This window comes from Meriones unguiculatus, chromosome 3 (genome assembly GCF_030254825.1).
Source record: "Meriones unguiculatus strain TT.TT164.6M chromosome 3, Bangor_MerUng_6.1, whole genome shotgun sequence".
NCBI classification, from domain to species: domain Eukaryota; kingdom Metazoa; phylum Chordata; class Mammalia; order Rodentia; family Muridae; genus Meriones; species Meriones unguiculatus.
In genome coordinates this window covers 97414418-97433816 of record NC_083351.1, presented here as the reverse complement: position 1 = coordinate 97433816, position 19399 = coordinate 97414418, and the positions used below count along the sequence as shown (strand labels likewise).

Here is a 19399-nt window from a genome sequence, read left to right as displayed (position 1 = left end):
GTCACTTGAAGAATCTATGGGGGCTGTTGCATATTTTGAGTTCAGAAAGTGTGGTTCTTAGCTGGGGCTGAAGAATCTGCTGTAATTAACAAGATACCCAAAGCACTGAAGTGAAACTTTTTCTCTAGTAGGATAATTAATGCTGTTAAGTGCTATGGAGTTTATAACCACAGGGTAAACATTCCCAGACTCAACTCAGAGTATAATTAAACTAATTTATTAAATCTGATAGCAGGACCACAGTCTCGAACCCAAATGTGCCCAGAGGTAGGTGAAGAGCTTTTAAAGGCAAAAACCACAAGAGCTACTCTGCTCTGCCAAAACTGAATTATCAAGGTGACCTCAAAATAGACTGAATGACTACATAAGCAAGCTACAGAAATTAAATCAGCAGTTAGTCACATCACAACAAACAGATGGTCATGGCTGAACATTTCTGAGTCGGGGTCAGGCTGTTAGGGTTGCTGGCACCTTATCTTCCAGGAACTTGAATCAGTGACAAACTGCTATTCGGTGCCCAGTTAGATGTCTAGCACAAAATGGGTTTCTTTAGTCATCACATTCCTCTAGATCATATGAATCAAATTAATTCATGTTGAGGTACGGTTGATAATGAGCCTGTAGGGCTAATGTCCTAACAGAACTGATTCTTTTTAAATGTCTGTTAGTAACCAATTTAAAATGCAAGGGCTGATCGGAACACCAAGAAATAGTAAAAGAATAAGTCTAGCTATGGCAGCTAAAAGGGTAGTAAACCATTTGGACCAAGACAAAAGAGACTGGTGCCAATTAGAGTGGTGTTGGCTTGTCCCTGTAGAGGCAGCACCTGGTCCTCAAAGAATGTAGGGAGCATCTCAGTCTACCCCCTAACAGTTTCTGCAATGAATTTAGTTAATAGTCCTGTTAGCTCTATCTGTCCCGAGCTTTGGGACCCATAGACACAATGTAAGTTCCAATGCATTCCTAGAGTTTAAGCCACTTGCTGAGATACTTTGGCAGTGAATATTGAGCTACTGTTAGGCTCTAAAGAGTAGAAAAGGCCAAATATGTGGTGATCTCCATCAGTAACTTCTTGGCAAATATATTAGCCATTTTTGATCTGGTGGAAATAGCTTCTACCCATCCTAAAAAGCTCACTGCAAAAACCTAGCAAATATCAGTAGCCAAACTTGTCAGAATAACTTCAGTGATGTCCAGGTGCCAGTGTTTGCCAGTCAGTAGGACCTGGCTATAAGTATCTAGTGCCCTTTACCTTGGTCAGGATTGGGATCCAGATTGATAAAGTTGACGAAATATACACTCAATCCATCTTTCTGCATCTATCCTGGTTACCCTGAGACCCACTACCAACTTCCTGGCTTCAGTCATGGTTTGATCCCTTAAGTAAGGGAGGACTGAGATGTGGCAGTTCCCAACAGGCCTGAGGCTTCTCAGAGAAGGAAGCATCCTGATATTCCAGATCACTGGTCAAAAGAAGAACCATTAATTAGAAAAGAAGGTCTGGGCCTCTGCTCATCAGCCCCTTGCACCAATGGGAGCCCAGTAGGCTTGGGTGAGGCTCAGCTGAGGCAGAGCATAATCCAGCCCACTCCTGTGTGAAGGTGAGGTAGGTCAGGAGAGATTCGTGGGACTGTAAATGCTTGCTGATCCCCTTAGACACAGTCAGGTCCAAGATTGGACTGATGATGGAGGGCCCAACTCACTGTGGGCAGTGCCACAACTGGTCTGGAGGTCATGCGTGCTATTAAAAAAGCATGTTGAGGGGCTGGAGATATGGCTTCATGTTTAAGAGCACTGGCTGTTCTTCCAGAGAAGCCAGGTTCAATTCTCAGCACCCACATGGCAACTCATAATCCATAACTCCAGTTTCATGGATTCTGACATCCTCACATACATACAGGCAAAACACCAATGCACATAAACAAATTTTAGTTAAAATAAGAATATTTATTGAGAAAGAAAGAAAAAGGAGTAAGGAAAGAAGAAAAGGAAGGAAGGAAGAAAGGAAAGAAGGAAGGAAGGAAGGAAGGAAGGAAGGAAGGAAGGAAGGAAGGAAGGAAGGAAGGACCTGAACAAGCTTAACATTGCTATTCTACACATGATGTCTCCTTCCTCAGAAACTTTGCTCTTATGAAAGATGGGCCATTACCTCACACCTACTACAGCATCCTGCTTACTGTTGTCACTCTAGCAGCTACTCTCCTTGTTTATGCATCGTCTTGGCCCCTTGACCCGTTTGTCCTCAAATGACTCTGGACATTTCTGGGCAAAGTCAGCATCAACCAGGGAAACCCATGAAAACTTGTCTCTCGCTTTCATGTTGTACTGTCCAGGCAGAGAACTCCTTAAACCTCATCATTACCCATCACAGTGCTACCTCTAGAAATATATACAGCCCTCTTTCTGTGCCCTAACCCCATTTCTTCTCCAGAATTCTGACTCCCTGTAGTTTCTGGAACCAAAAAGACTACAGCCCACACTGCCTCAGGCTTTCTGAGTCCTTTCCCTGATTGGGATCCAGGTTCTGTCAATGTGTCATACCCTGCCCCTCCTCCACCAGGCCTCCAAACCCTGGCTAGGTCCAACTCTTCACCTCCTCTGTGCCTAGCCCCTGTGCTGGTGTTATTAGAACAAGAGCCTTATACAACACAGTGTGGTTTATACTGTCAGCTTTGTCTAGTGTGGGCAAGACCCTGGGATGAATTCCACTTTAGAAAGAAAGAGAGAAAGGGGAGAGGGGAGAGGGAGAGAGAAAGGAAGGAAAGAAGAAAGGGAGGGACAGAGGGAGGGAAGGAGGGAGGGAGGCAGGGAGGGGAGGGAGGGAAGGAGGGAGGGAGGAAGGAAGGAAGGAAGGAAGGAAGGAAGGAAGGAAGGAAGGAAGGAAGGAAGGAAGGAAGGAAGGAAGCTGAACAAGCTATACAGAAGAAGGCAGTAAGCAGTATCCAAGGGCTCTCTACAGTTCTTGTCTCCAGGTTCCTGCCCTACCTGATTTCCTACCCTGAGTACATTCAGTGATGGATTGTTCCTGGAAGTATAAAATAAAATGAACTGTTTCCTCCCCAACTTGCTTTTGGTGATGGTGTTTTCTACTGCAATACAAACCCTAACTAAGACATAGATAAACACTATCAGTAAAAGAGCTGTTCACAAAATTAACAAAGTATCATTAGCCTTTATATACACCAACAAGATACTTTCAAAGAAAGTTATTAGAAAAAATAGCACCTAGTCACCATAGTCTTAAATTTTTTTAAAAGAGACAAACCTTAACCAAAGAATAAAAATGGCCACATATAAGCAATTTATGCATAAAGAACAGTCAAATGTATATTACTTAACAACCTCAAACTATCCATAGGGGAGTGCCATAGTGATAAGGATAACATGGCACTCCCCTAAAACAAACATGAAAATAATGGAATATAAAATACTACCCAGAGAGAAAACACTAAGGTAAAGGACACATAATATTTGGCAAAATTTACAAAAATATGTGCCTGAATAGACAGCCTTTTCAACAAATAATGCTGGTAAAATTGGATATCCAAATTCTTCTAAAAGGAAGAATAAAATTAGATCTATTCCACTTATCCTACAAAAATAAATTCAAGCTGGATGAAAGATATTAATGTAACACTGAAATGCAAAAAGTATCATTGTAACTAATAGTTCAACATCCACATCACTTTTCTTTCTTCTGCACTTTTGCAGAAAAGTTATATTCCTATCACATCTGTGACTGTATGTGCATGGTGGTGTGTGTGTGTGTGTATGTACTGAAACAGTTTAGAAAGAGAATAGAGTAACAAAGGGGCAGTGAGGAAATAAAGAAAAAGTAGGAAGAAAACACTTTCGTGTATATGTATTAAAGGTCAAATGACACTTTTATTTTTATTAGTAACTTTTTCAGTTACTGTGATAAAATATAAGAGCAATTTGAAAGAAAAAGCATACTCTGGCTCAGAGTATAATCTGGTTCAGAGTATGATCTGGCGGTTTGAATAAGAATGGACCTCAGGGGCTCATATATTTGGATGTCTGGTTCTCAGCTGGTGAATGCTTTAGGAAGGATTAGAAGGTGTAGCCTTTTCGGAGGAGGTGTCTCAACAAAACAAATTCTCTTAACTATGAAGATTAAATAATTTCTCTTCATACCTGGATTTGCAGGGTTTCTTGTATGTATAAATTTAAAATACCACATGAGAGTAGAACACTGTTCAGTAGTTATCCAATATCTTTGTTCTTACAAAGTTCTTCTCTAGTAAGAGTTATTCAATGTTTAATTAAGCACAATCAATTAAAAAAATCTTCATTATCGTCTGTTGATGAATATAAAAAACGAGCTGTTTACTATTAGTAGCCTATAATTAATGTGGCAAGATTATTTAACCTGCTACCATGTCAATAAAAGACAGACACCTGTTATATTTTTAATATGCCTATACATTGGAGGAGGCAAAAACTAACCTCCTAAGGCACACTTTATCCTCCCAGCTCCAAATCCCCTGCCAACTGCTCTAATGATTCTCTCTGGGTTACTTGCCATCCAAAATTTCCATAAATACTCATGTATGTTTCTCATGTGGGCTGCTTTCCGCCATCAAGCCTTTCCATGAAGGAGGCTCCTTCCGGCCACATGCTTCTTCTGTAGCAATCCTACACCCTCTCTCCTCCTCTCTCCTCTACCTGTCTCCTGTCTCTCCATGAACCTTCGCTCTGCCCCTTCTAACCCGCTCAGCCCAGTGTCCGCACTTTATTCAGCTGCTGGGAATAATTTGGGGGGCAAGGTCACATAAATGTCATTTTGGTATATGTGGGGGATTGCTCATAGAACAGGAAGACTCTCAGGGGCAAGCAATTAACACCTGAATACACAGTGGCTCTAAGTCAACTCCCACCACATTCTTTGTATAAATAGGGCTTTCCTCAATGTGAATGCTCTGGTCTCCAGTGAAGCTCGAACAAATCTAAAGGCTGTGTGTCCTCATCTCCCACACGGAGTCTAGTAAGTATAAGGAAGGGTTAAAATCCTTCACACATTCACTGCTGTCTCACTTTGATTTGTCTTCCCATGGCAAATGCCATGACCCCAAACAACTTAGGGAAGAAAGGTTTGTTTCAGCTTAGTTTCGGTATCCAGGGAAGCCAGAGCAGAAGCTAAAGCAGAAACCACAGAGCATCTGTTTCAACCCGTGGGTTGAGGGGTCATTTGCATATCATCTATTTACGATTCATAACTACCAAAATTAGAGTTATGAAGTAGCAGTGAAGATAAGTTTGTGGTTCAGGGTCACCACAACATGAGGAACTGTATTAAGGGGTCACAGCATTAAGAAAGTTGAGACCTACTGCCATAGAGAAAAGTTACTTCCTTCTTTGCTTGCTCCATCGTTCTTTAATATGCTCTATCACACAGAATTCTTACATAACCCAGGAACATTTGCCCTGGAATGGCACTCCTTACCCTTGGATGGACTAATGTACATCACTTAGCAATGAAGAAAATGCCCCCCAAAATATGCCTATAGGCTAACCTGAGCAATTCAAATACCTAGGTGAGAAACCCGCAGATGATGCTGGGCTGTGTGATGTGGCATCAACAGCTAACAAGGACATCTGCACTTGCAGGGTTTCTCACCTCTGGCAATTCCTCAATGCTGATGAAGACCTGAATGATTATTCAAGGCTCAGGCACAGCGTTTGTATGTGGAAAGTGCCTCTGCAGAATGCAGTCTCTGGGCATACTTAAGGTGTGAAGAACAGGTAAAGAGCTTGCCACACTGATTGCTCTTTTAGACCTCCTCATCAGAATGAATTCTTCAATTCTTATACAGACATGACATAAGCCCTGGTCCTTTTCTGAACATGCGTAGGGTTTCTCTCAGATATAAATTGTTTGAGGTTGAGCAACAGCTGAATGATACACAAAACATCCGCCATGGCCTTCATATTTTCAGGCTAGCTGTTTGAACTCTTTTGTGTGCTTTATGTAACCACGAACCTTTAAAGGCTCTTTCGACATTTTTCACATTTAGAAGGTTTTCCCTCACGACGAAATTTTTGGACATTAGAAAATGTTGTTTGAATAGTAAAGCACTCACCACATTCTTCACAGGTGTACTGCTTCATCCTCTTATGGGTTCTTGCATGGTCAGTAAGGTCTGAAGGCCAGGGAAAGGCTTTGCCACATTCCTCACACTTATAGGGTCTCTCTTCAGAATGAATCCTTTGATGTCTTGTAAGGCCTGAGGAATAGCGAAACATTTTGCCACATTCTTTGCATTTGTAGGATTTCTGTGCAGTATGAGCTTGCTGGTGTTGATGAAGGTTATCACTCCTCCTATAGGCTTTGCCACATTTTTCACAGGTGTAGGGTTTCTGTCCAGTATGGACTACTCTGTGTTTAATGAGCTCTGGAAGAGTTCTAAAGGGTTTTTTACATTCTTCACACTTGTGGGGTTTCTCTCCAGTGTGAACTCTCCGGTGTTTTATACAATCTGTGGAAGCAGAAAACTTTTTGCCACATACTTCACACTTGTAGGGTCTATCGTGAATTTTCTGGTGGTTAGTAAGTGTGGAGGGCATACTGAAGGCCTTGCCACATACGACACACTTGTAGGGTTTCTCTCTGATGTGAATATTATGGTGGTGAGTAAGTGTGGAGCGCACAGCAAAGGTCTTGCCACATATGCCATACTTGTCAGAGTTTTTTCCAGGGTGAACTTTCTGGTGTCTTCTAAGTATGAACTGTAGAGAAAAGGCCTTCCCACATATGTTACACTTGTAGGGTTTCTCTCCGGTGTGAATTCTCAGGTGATAAGTATAGTTTGACTTTTTAGGAAAAGCTTTGCCACATTTTTTACATTTAAAGGGTTTTTTTCCTGGTGAGTAAAATTTGACATAAGAAGACAAGCTTAGGAACATTTGTCATAATTATGAAGCTTATCTTTAATATAGAGACTTATTGTCATTTGTTATAAATAAAAGCTATAATACATTATAACACCTATATTCACTGTACCTGTATTTAGAAAATACAGTAGATGGAAATCATTTAAACTTCAGCTGAAATAAGATGATGACAAAATAGACTACAGAAATATTGGAACATAATTCAAATTTACATAATTCAAAATAACTACAAAAGTTGTAACACAACTTTCAGAAATTATGATAAAAGAACAAAGGCCATTAAACAAAAAGAAACTGAATGAGTGTATATACATGAAAATTACAAAGTAGCCAAACTAGGAAAACAAAGTTAACGATGACTGTGTGAAACTGGTCTGACATGGAAAGACAATGTTTTATCATATGTATGAAGTTTTAGTTGTGGGAGGTAAAAAGCATAAGCTGCATAATAAGAGTACTGTTCATAAATCATTAAATAATATCTTTTATCAAGTTAAGATAGCAGGCTTTACATTGTATTTTAATGACAAGACCATAAATACCAAATATATATATATATATATAATTAGGGAAAAAATTCAAGTTCTGCTATAAACGACATAATTTTGCTAACTGAACATAATTATCAATTAACTAAATTAAACAATTATTGAAAAAAGCCTAATTTCCAAAAACTATTAATTTCCAAGCTAAATAACTACTGAGTAACCAAATGAAAATATACAGGGCATGGAAATACAAGGACCATGTTTATACATGTAAGTAGAAATGCACAGTTCTATTCGTCACAGAAATAGATATTTTAATATAGATTTTTCATAGATGTTAAAAATTCTTTCAGTCTTAAAATGTTTAATTGCAGGTATCCCATCTACAGAAACACACACTAGGTCTCAAGGAGATGATTTCAAGCTGCTTAGATGGCAAAATTATAACAGAAAAAAATGGAGCTGCAAATGAGGATCGAAGAATCTCAAACTCACAAAATTCTCAACTACTGGAAGAAATATTCTAGACTTGTACAGATATTACCCATAACTATCTACCCTCAAAGGACATGTATACACATTAAATCACTGACACTGTGTGGGAGAAAACATGAAGATTGAATACAACAATTCAGATAGCACTTTGAAAGGCAATTTAATTAACGAGATAAAGATGTGACAGAAAAAAGGAGAGGGAGAGAGATAACTCTAAAAAAAGAAGGGAGGAGGTAAAATAAGAGTAAGACTGTCTAAAAAATGCATAAGGACTCATACTATTAACTATCTACCTAAAAATGTATTTACGGTACATGCAAATCTGGCTATAAATAAATAATAAAATTTTTATAATTAAATAAAATAATGAAGTTTTCCCATTTGTGCTGTCAATGCTCCCTCCAAGAGCCAAAGACAATCTAACAAAAACCTTGAACACCACGCATTACTCTTTTGAGTAATGAATCAAGGTGGTCCAAAAGCCTCCCAAAACATTACAGAATATTGCTAATGCCTTGGTTGTTCCTCTGAAGTGGAAGGTGAGTTTGTACTGCTAAAGACACTAGGCATTTAAGACACAGGACCCAGAGACCCCTGAGCTGGAAATGACCTGAATGCCTCTTCCCTGGGGACCAATTTTCATGGTAACAGAAGGCACCATGGAAGCTTACAGAGAAGGAAAGTAGCCAAAAGTTCTACCCTGTCATGGCGCCTATGAGCCACAACAATGAGCAGCACAGCACAACTGTAAGGGTGCAGTATTGACAAGCATACTTTGATAAGCTCCAAAAGACTCAACAAGAAAGAAATCATGTCTGGGATTGGAAACCTAGCCAACTACCCATGGCTAGTGAAGTTGTGAATCTTGGAAGAACCTACACCCACCACTTTTCTAAATTAGCATAATCTCTAACTACCTTCTAAATGTTTCTCCTTATACCCACAGACAAGTTTAGTCATCATCCCTCATCAAGGAAACTTCTTTTTGCAACAAACAGAGACAATCACAGAAAATTACAGATGATCCAAACATTCAGTTGTGGAGCCAAAAAAATGCCTATACTTACAGCTCAGGGAACATTGTGGAAGAGGAACTGAAAATACTTTAAGAACCAGAATATCAAGGAGTTTACTGTGGGATAGGGTCTCCTAGTAATGTCAGAAGCTACAGTCAAAAGTATCACTAACTTGACTGCCTACACATGAGCGCAACATAGACAACCAACAGACAAAGGATCGTGGACAAGGGAAAGCCCACTAGGCCTCAAATGTACACAAAAGCAACCAAGAAATATGGAGAGAGGGAGAAACAGTCTTCCTCAGTGAAAAATATATTAATTGATTCTCCAATGTTCAGTCCTGAAATAAAAAATACAAGTAACATACAGACTGAGCAGCTTCTTTAGGAATAAGTATATACACATACATGCATGTCACAACTATTAATTAAAAAGAATGTCATGAATTTGAAAGAGCAAGGAGGAGTATGTGGGAGGGTTTAGAAGAAGGAAAGGAATAGAAACAGAAGGAACATTACCAAACTCATTCTATGAAGCCACAGTCACCTTGATACCTAAACCACACAAAGACCCAACAAAAAAAGATAACTTCAGACCTATCTCACTTATGAACATTGATCCAAAAATACTCAATAAAATATTTGCAAACCAAATCTAAGAACACATCAAAGATATCATCTACCATGACCAAGTAGGCTTCATCCCAGGCATGCAGGGGTGGTTCAATATATGGAAATCCATCAATGTAATCTACCATATAGACAAACTGAAGAAGAAAAACCACATGATCATCTCCTTAGATGCCAAGAAAGTATTTGACAAAATCCAACACCCATTCATGTTTAAAGTCTTGGAGAGAGCAGGGATACAAGGCACATACCTGAACATAGTAAAGGCAAAATACAGCAAGCCTATAGCTAACATCAAACTCAATGAAGAGAAACTTAAATCAATCCCACTGAAATCAGGGACAAGGCAAGGCTGCCCACTCTCTCCATATCTCTTCAACATAGTACTTGAAGTCCTAGCTAAAGCAATAAGACAACTCAAGGGGAGACAAATCGGAAAGGAAGAAGTCAAAGTATCACTATTCACAGATGATATGACAGTATACTTGAGCGACCCCAAAAATTCAACCAGAGAACTCCTTCAGCTAATAAACACCTTCAGCAAAGTGGCTAGATACAAAATCAACTCAAAAAAAAAAAAAAATCATATACAGCCCTCCTGTATATGAAAGAAAAAAGGGCTGAGAAAGAAAATAGGGAAACTATACCCTTTACAATAGCCACTAATAACATAAAATAACTCACTCAGAAAGGCAAACTGGATGGACATCGGAAGAGGAAGAAAACAGGGAACAGGACAGGAGCCTACCACAGAGGATATCTGAAAGACTCTACCCAGCAAGGTATCAAAGGAGATGCTGAGACTCATAGCCAAACTTTGGGCAGAGTGCAGGGAATCCTATGAAAGAAGGGGGAAATAGAAAGACCTGGAAAGGACAGGAGCTCCACAAGGAGAGCAACAGAGCCAAAAATCTGGACCCAGGGGTCTTTTCTGATACTGATACTCCAACCAAGGACCATGCATGGAGATAACCTAGAACCCCTGCACAGATGTAGCCCATGGCAGCTCAGTCTCCAAGTGGTTTTCCTAGTAAGGGGAACAGGGGCTGTCTCTGACATGAACTCAGTGGCTGGCTTATTGATCACCTCCTCCTGTGGGGAGCAGCCTTGCCAGGCCACAGAGGAAGACAATGCAGCCAGTCCTGATGAAACCTGATAGGCCATGGTCAGATTGAAGGGGAGGAGGACCTCCCCTATTAGTGGACTTGGGAAGGGACATGGGAGGAGATGAGGGAGCGTGGGATTGGAAGGAGATGAGGGAGGGAGAGTGGGATTGGGAAGGGATAAGGGAAGGGGCTACAGTTGGGATACAAAGTAAATAAACTGTAATTAATAAAAGCAAATAGTAAAGGGGAAAATGGTAGAATCTCAAACATAAACAATTTTTTAAAAAGAAATAGATGCATGAGTTACAGCATACAGAGGCTTCACACATAGGTCTTTAAAAGTGTGCAACATTTCAGAGGTATAGGAAATGGTGAAAAGTCTGTTGCAATGTAAACTCTTACCAAAATGAAGTACCTTGGCAGTCACTACAAACATCAGCAAGACTCTCTGGACATCAAGAACAACGTTTGGAGACTTAAAGCACCATGAACAGCTAACAGATGCCCTTCTTTGACAGCAAAATATCATAATAGAAGATGGCTATAGAATGATTTCCACCAGAAAATGACCCCTCAATGTACGTGGTAAAGCCTGGCTTTCTGTTGGACCAAACACTCTGCCCTCTAACCCCTCTTTTGGCTCTGACCTTCCACTCTGCGCTCTGAATGCCCTGTTGGCTCTGACCTTCCACTCTGCCCTCTGACCCCTCTGTTGGCTCTGACCTTCCACTCTGCCCTCTAACTCCTATGCTGGATCTGACCTTCCACTTGGCCCTCTGACCCTAACACCTACACACCTTTGGACACAGCTGCTGCTTTTCTCTTCATATTCCGAAGCTCTTGGTTTTTCTCCAGAAATCTGACCAACAATGGCTTGGACAAAGAAAGGCCTGTGGGAAGTGGAAAAGGAGAAAATTAACATTTTCATTCCAGTATTGTGCTTATAAGGAAAAACAAGACAATCTATAAATGAGCACCCCAAATCATTCCTGAAGGGAATTTTAGAATACTTAGGAGTTTATAATCACAGATGTTCATTTCTGTCATTTACAAGGAAAATTATAAAGTCATACAAGAATATAACATTTTCTTTTCCATGTGTGTTCCATGCCCCATTCCATTTAATGTCTGGCATTACAACTATAGTGAAGAATGCACACAATGAAATAAATAGGTTAAAAACACAAGATGAAATTTGTTATACCAACAATTCTTCCTTAAAAGCAGGACTGTGGCCTGGACATGGTGGCATACACCTTTAACCACAGCACTTGGAAGGCAGAATAGGCATATCTGAGTTTGAGGCTAGCCTGGTCTACAGAGCAAGTGCCAGGGCAGCCAGAGAAACTTAGGGCAGGTGAACAGGCCAATTAGAAAGTGCAAGCTCCCATGAGATGTCCTATAAAAGGACATTACATATTGGCAGTGAATTAGGAATTCATTATAAAAGTGATCGTCACCCAGAAACACGAGGTTGCTGTAGTTTTCCAACATCACATTCCTGTACAGATTCCACTGAGCAGGCTGCAGGTATTTCCACTCTTCTGGAGAGAAAGTAATGGCCACATCCTTGAATGACAGCATTTTCTGAAACAAAGATCAATGAATGAATACCACTCAATAAACTAATTTAAACCATTAATAACAATATAAATACCAATAGGCATTACATGCATGAACACTATTCTAAAGTTTACAGAGGCTAAAAGAGCTAGAAATGCTTCTTGCATGGGTAAATGATATTCCTAATTTATTTTTGATGTAGTCACATGCTCTCACACAGTACCCACCTTAAGTTAAGAGAATGCAAAAGATCCTGGCCAGGCAGTGGTGGCGTATGCCTTTGATCCCAGCACTTGGGAGACAGAAGCAGGCAGATCTCTGAGTTCAAGGCCAGCCTGGTTTGCAAAGCAAGTTCCAGGACAACCAAGGCTACACAGAGAAACCTTGTCTCAAAAATACAAAACAAACAAACAAACAAAAAACCTAAACATGCATAAAGCTATTATACAGTTAAGAATGCTAAAATGTAAAATGAATGCATCTAACGAGGAATGTAAGTCATATACTCGTATTAGGCACCACTTCATACACATTTCTCACAGGAAAAAGTCATAGTTGTATGAGAAGTTACTTCTCAACATTAATACACAGAACAATGAATGTGAAATGAAACGAAAATGCAGATTCAGGCTCTGTGGCTTGAGGTCTGGGTTTCCTGCTATGCACAGAGTTCAATAATAATACTGAATTTGTAGGAGTTTGGAAGTGCTGCTATTTCTTTGTTTCTTTCCTTTTTTTTTTTTTCTTCGTGATTTAAGAAGTATAGAATGTAAAAATATGACTATCGATTTTTGTTAAACACCTGTTAGAATTCTTCCATGAATCCATTTAGGCCTCTGTTTTTTGTTTTTGAAGGGAGAGGTAGTTGTTTTTTGTGTGGTTTCCCATCACTGTTTCAGTCTCCTCATTTATATGGTCTGTTAAGGTTGCTGATTTCCTCTTAGTTTAATACGGGGTGGGTTAGAAGAATCAAGAGATGAAATGGAATATTCCCTTATAAGACTATGGGTTTCTCTGGTGTTTGCTGTAGTGTTTTCTGATCATCCTTTTCTCCCTTTCAGTCACCTAAGCCAAATTTCTATTGTTATTACCCCAAGAAGCATTTCTGAATATAACTGGTTGTTTTTGGTTTTCTTGGTTTCTGTTTCATCCCTTTATGCACTTATTTTTGTTCACTGGATTTGTGTTTGGTTTGTTCTTTTTTTTTTTTTTAATTCTTTAGTTGTGTCATGAAGTCATTTATTTGTGTTATTTCTTCTTAACATATACTCTTAAAGGTATAAATTTCCATCATAGGATTACTTTAAGTTCACTAAGTTTCAGAGATTTTTTTTGAAATCCATAAGTTCCTCGGACAATTCATTCCAAGTTCTAAAAGACCTGAGATTCCAACCTAGACCATTGCACTGAGCAAAATTATCTAATATAGTTGGAAGGAGAAAGAAGAACTTTCTAGGACACAAACAGGCTAATAGAATTCATGTGGATCAACTCCCCACCCCGCCGCTGCCAAAAAAAAAAAAAAAAAATACTGGCATCAGGATGTTAGACTGGAGAAAGGAATAATCATAGCTAGGAAAGAGACTATAGGAAGAAAGCAAAGGAAAGTATAATGACTAAGAATGCAAACAGCAACACACACACAGCCAGGTGGTTGTGGTACACACCGTTAATCCCAGCACTCTAAAGCACAGACACTCAGATCTCTGTGAGTTTGAGTCCAGCCTGGTCTATACAGTGAGTTCTAGGACAGACAAGGATACATAGAGAAACCCTGCCTCATAGTGGTGGCAGGCACAGAGGGGACAACAACAAAAGGACTGCAATCATGAACAATTTGCAATAACTTTAAAGATTAATGGACTTTCTATTACAACACAGGCTGACTGAATGGATTAAAAAACAAAATCTACCTTTCTGTTGTTGAAAAGAAATTAATCTTAGTTTTAAAAGCAGGAACTACCTTAAAGTGAAAGGATGAAAAAAGTAACCAAAGGCAGATGAGAGTGTCACAAGCCTTTAATCTCAGCACTATGGAAGCAGAAGCAGGTGGATCTCTGTGAGTTCAACGTAAGTCTGGTCTAGACTTCTAGGACAGCCAAGACAGCCAAGGTTATATAGAGAAACCCTGTCTCAAGGAGAAAAACAAAAGGGGAGGGGGAGAAAGAAAAAGTAACTGGAATGGAACAGAACTCTACCCTTTTATGGACCTGAACAGAATTCATGCAAAAATGTATCCCACTTTTTGATTATTTTTTCTTTTATGGCATTATCAACAATCAAGTGAACTTTACAAGTCAGATTTCGTCCAATTTTAGACAACCTTCTGGTTAGAAAAAAAAGTATAAAAAATTAACATATTTTGCATACAAAAGAGTTTGTATACAAAACATATTTGCATACAAAGAGATCTGCTCTGGTAACAGAAATGATGAAACTGAGTAAGTTTCACACAGAAATGTGATAAAACAATACTTATATCTGCTTCAGCGAGAGTGAAAATGGGACTATACATTCGAGAAACCATCAGGATGTGTATGTGGCTCCGACATGGGGAAAGATGTGCAAGTTTGCAGAGCATACACTATGTGAGGAAGGGTGCTTTGGCTCTTTCTATTGATACCACTGAGGTGTGCATGAAAGAAAAACAAAAAGTAACAATGTGACAGCTGCTCCTTTCCATATTAACTTTTTTGGGGGCTATATTTTAAATTTTTTTATCCACTTGTCCACTATAATGAATTTTCTATAAAGTATCAATTCCATGAATAGCGGATATTCCATGTATGAAGCCAAACTACACTTAGCTGTTTTCAATCTCAATCCGTACTCCAAATATATCCCTACTCCAAATATATCCCATTATATCTGTGTATCAAGTGAGGGTTGAATGGATGTCCTCCCAACATTCTATTTCTAACTCATGAATTTCAAGCTGGTCAAGACACCCAGTGGAATAAGTTCCTCAGAAGTAACGGAAAGATGAAAATATTCCCAATGGGAATGCATGGTGAGTGTTGACCAAGACACGATGTGCCAGAAGAAACTTTGGTGAGAAACCCACAAACTATTGCTGAAATTCAGCACTGAGGAAGATAACAAATAGAAGGCAAGTATACCAAGAACAGCAAGGGCTAGGAACACAGCTCACAGCAGTTGTTCTTACTCAGATCTGTGAGTTCGATTCCCAGGATTGGGTGGACAAGAGAAAAAGTCTTGATGCTGTGCTTTCCACTCCCTGCTCACACACAGAGCAGCAAGACCTGACTTGGAGGACAGCCTCTGGTGTTCGGGCTTTTTCCTCCAGATGTTAAAAATGGAACAGGTTTCTGATTCCTAGCTTGTTTTAGGCCTGACCAAGGCACTGAAATCTCACTTGCCTCCCTCAGACAGACAAGAGAAAGAACATCATACATTTGATGTTCTTGATCCATACAGTGGATCAAGGCCAGTGAAAAGTGACTACAGTCCAGTAGACACAATCCTATACATCACAAGTTCTAGTAACTGTGTCCCAGGGCAGTCACTTGGTGTCCAGTCTGATGACCTGTGTCCCACATGGTGGAAGGAAAGAAACAAATCTCTAAACTTTGCTGTATTCAGAGACACAGTCAACCAGAGAGTCAACCAATATAATAAAGAGCATTCATGGGACACAATACAGAAAAGATAAATTAATTAAATAGACTGGTCTTTTATTGTTCTTTTATTGCTCTTCCAGAGGACCTGGGTTAAATTCCTAGCACCCACCTGTTGGCTCCATCTGCAACTCCAGTTCCAGGGGACCCAACTCCCTCCTCCAGTGTCAATAGGCAACAGGCATGCAAGTAGTTCACTGATAACTATAAAGGCAAAGGACTCATTAACAAAGAAAGAAAAATAGACATAGAGAGAGGAAGTGAGAGAGACGAAAACAGCAGTGGAAAAGGCTAACGGATCCCCAAGTCACAAATATAGAGAAAAGACATTCACAATGGTGGCTCACATCTATCACTTCAGTTCATGGAAGAGGGAGGCACAATACCAAGTGTTCAACACAAGCCTCCTCTACATTAGGAGTTCAAGGCTAGCCTGTGATATGTAAAGTCTTCCCTCATAAAAACAAGACAGAGAGAAATGTGTAAAACATTATTTTAAAAAATATGGTCTTTAATCTTACATTATTTGAAAAAGTGATCCATACAAATTAAAGATGTATTTCAACAAATACCAGTATAGCTAACCTTAAAGAAATTCACATGGGACTAAGATAACAGTGGCTCCTGATACCAAAGGAGCATCTCTAGAATCGTCACTAGGTTATCTCAGCAGAAACAGCAGTTGGGGAAGCTGAGGGATGACACAATTGACAGATGAAAAAGAACAATATGAGGACCAGTTGTTCCCTAATAGACTTGGAGAGAAGAGGAAGCCACAGAATAAAAGGCTTGTCCCATATCCTGTCAGGGACAAGATACGTTGAAGAGACCTAGAAAACCTATACTTTATAAACAATTATTATCCTGCAAAATACTTTCCATCAAAAGAGCAGAGCAGAGGCTGAGGAGATAGCTCAGTGGTTAAGAACACTGACTGCTCTTCCTGGGGACCTAGGTTTGCTTCCTAGTACCTACCTGTTGGCTCACAACCATTTCCAACTCTACTTCCAGGAAAACCCAACCCCCTTTTCTAGCTTCAACAGGCACAAGGCATGTAAGTGGTTTACAGACACCCATGAAGGCAACATACTCATTAATAGAGAAAGAGACAGGGAGAGTCAGAGCAGAAAACAGCAATGGAGAAGGCTAATAGATCCCCAAGTCACAAGAAGAGTGAAGAAAGTTGTTTAATAGAAAACCCAGTATTTTCTTTAAGAAAAGTAAATTAGACATTGCCAAAGCTTTGCTATAAGCGAGAAATGCCTTCCACTGTTCTTTACCTGTGAGATGGCTCCCAGTCAGCAGGAAAACTTATCAGCTCAGAGAACAGCAAGAGCCTAGAGCAGAGTGAAGAGGGCAAGGGTTCTCTGACAGAGCTATAGCAGGTCCCCAATGGAGGAATTAACTGCAAGGATCACTCCCTAATGCTGCCCAGCACAGCCAACCACTATTCAATATAGGTGTGTCTGTTGTGCTCAGGCCACTGAGGGTGGAGGGCAGAAGGCGTGCCACCATGGTCTCATTTAGGTGGGGTTTAGCTAAAATCAATTAAAGGAAACATTTCAGGTCACTTAAGGCTGGCAAAGTTTACTTTCTAGGTGGAAGAAACGCAAATCCTTTCTGACCAGGGATCAAAATGTGATTCACTAAGAATTACTGCATATTCATACTCATTTCCTAATCAGAACATGGAGTCTCGTTGTCCCCTCCTTCAATGGAACCTGCTTTCTTCTAGACACACACCTAGAATGTTATGCCTAGATCGCCCAAGAGACCACCAGGAGTCAAGTCCAATGCAAAAGACATGAGATCTTTTTATTACAACCCTCGACACAGACGCACCTGTTGAGAGCAGAGCCTCATGCTCAGGGTAGGTGGTTAATTTAAAGATTCAAGTCCTTCCCAGCATGCAAAGCAGGGGAATTCCTGCCTGGCAAGTGTCTATTGGTTGAAACACAAAAGGGAATGTGGCATTTTAAACTGACTGGCTTTTGGAAGGGGGCAGTCTGGGCCATTTCCTAGCAACTGTATCTCTAGTGGACAGGAAAAGAATGCATTAAGGCTGGTTCCTCTCTGCAGGTGACTGGACATGCTTCCACCTGTCTGACCATTGTTCAGGTTTGTGCTTTAAACTTTAAACCAATAAATCAGAAAACTTAATTTTTAATTCTTTGGTCTCTCAAGAAGAGAATGGAGAGAACGGAAGTCATGAGAACTCTCGTACCTCTATGTGCCTTAGAAAAATATTCTGTGAGAGAAGTCCAGAAAAATCTGACTGCTCTTCTCTAGCGTAGGTTCAACGACCCCCTCGTTTTTTCCTGCCCACTCCTTTTCCCCCCTCCTCATTCTTCTAGAATATGAGGTAAGAGTTTATAAAATTCAAAAACAAGAACAGTAGGTGGGTTACAAATTTTATAAACACGAGCACTACGTGGCTATAAAGTGCAGTAAGGGCCAGGAGCTCCACTTTCTCTAGACATGCTAAGAAACCTGACCACAGCCGGGGGAGAGTGAATCAGCCAGTACCAGAAGGTGTGCAGCTCCCAGCCTTTTCTCAGGTGGAAGGAGTCGGTGGACCCGCCCTACCTCGAGAACCTGGGTGAAGCAGCAGCAGGCTGAGGGTCGCTCCCAGCACCACGCACAACGCTGACCCAGCAGTTCAGCCCGCGTTAGGACGGCGGGGGTGGTAAGAAACTTGAGCCCAAAATGAAGAGGAAAGCGGCGTGAAGGGCGGGACATGCGCAGAAAGAACTTAAAAAAAAAAAAAAAAAAAAAAAGCTCCAAGGCTACCTTGCTTGTGACGTCACATCGAGTGAGACTACATTTCCCATAAGTCTGTGTAATAGCGATTCAGGAGTCGCTGGAGGCTTGTGACTGAAAGGATGGAAACATGCAGTTTCTGCCGCTAGACGGAGACAGTCACAGGGAGTCAGGCTGCTTTTAAAATCCTTTACTCACCACCTGAGATGTCTGAATGTGAGTGGAGACCTTACCGTAATGTTTATTACATTGACTAGTTATTTTTGCTTACTTTACTGTGCTTTCACACTCAGGTCTGCTTAGTGCAGAAATTTACAACAGAATAAAACATTCATTTTGACTCAGTTTTTACTTTGAGATGATTACCAAGAAACTAACATAGGAAGTCACTGCTAAGCCTTTCAAATGAATTTTGAAGACAGGCCCAGGAGCAGCTGTGTGGTTGCAGCTACTCATGTATAGAAAAGAACAAAAAGAAGTGGGAGGGAGCTGAGTGATGGGACAGGTTCCATGAAGTCAAGAGGCCTTGATTTAGTGGGCAGCCCTAAAAACGGCAACACAACAGAACCTGAGAGGTCCAAAGTTTAAAAATTAGAATTTTAGGGCAGCCTGGCTGAGGTCCCTGGTACAAGCTTAGACAAAGAAATGGACAAGACAGACCCGCCCGCCTTGCCTTGAGAGATAGCATTGCTTGGCAACCAGACCAGATGGGGGTCAGTCTCCCACCCAGATAGTCCGTATCTCCCCTTCTAAGAAAAACCATGAGATGTACTAGTCACTTTCCCTCTC

At 40.4% G+C, this 19399-nt stretch overlaps 1 protein-coding gene across 1 annotated transcript; it reads right to left on the bottom strand.

Moving 5' to 3' along the window:
- Window positions 1–201: 201 nt before the first annotated feature.
- On the bottom strand, window positions 202–18581 carry LOC110563503 (putative zinc finger protein 727). The gene is made up of 4 exons (XM_021660597.2): window positions 18437–18581; window positions 12110–12236; window positions 11447–11539; window positions 202–6881 (listed from the first exon to the last, which is right to left on the bottom strand). The coding sequence occupies exons 2-4, from the start codon at window positions 12231–12233 to the stop codon at window positions 6004–6006; spliced, it is 1095 nt and encodes a 364-aa protein (XP_021516272.1). The 5' UTR covers window positions 12234–12236; window positions 18437–18581; the 3' UTR covers window positions 202–6003.
- Window positions 18582–19399: the final 818 nt, after the last annotated feature.

Coding starts and splice junctions, on each gene's coding strand:
- LOC110563503 (XM_021660597.2), bottom strand. CDS start 12,233: ATGCTGTCATTCAAGGATGTGGCCATTACTTTCTCTCCAGAAGAGTGG. Junction 11,540..12,109: donor CAGCAACCTCGTGTTTCTGG/GTGACGATCACT, acceptor CACTTCCCACAG/GCCTTTCTTTGTCCAAGCCA. Junction 6,882..11,446: donor AGCAGCAGCTGTGTCCAAAG/GTGTGTAGGTGT, acceptor TTTACTCACCAG/GAAAAAAACCCTTTAAATGT.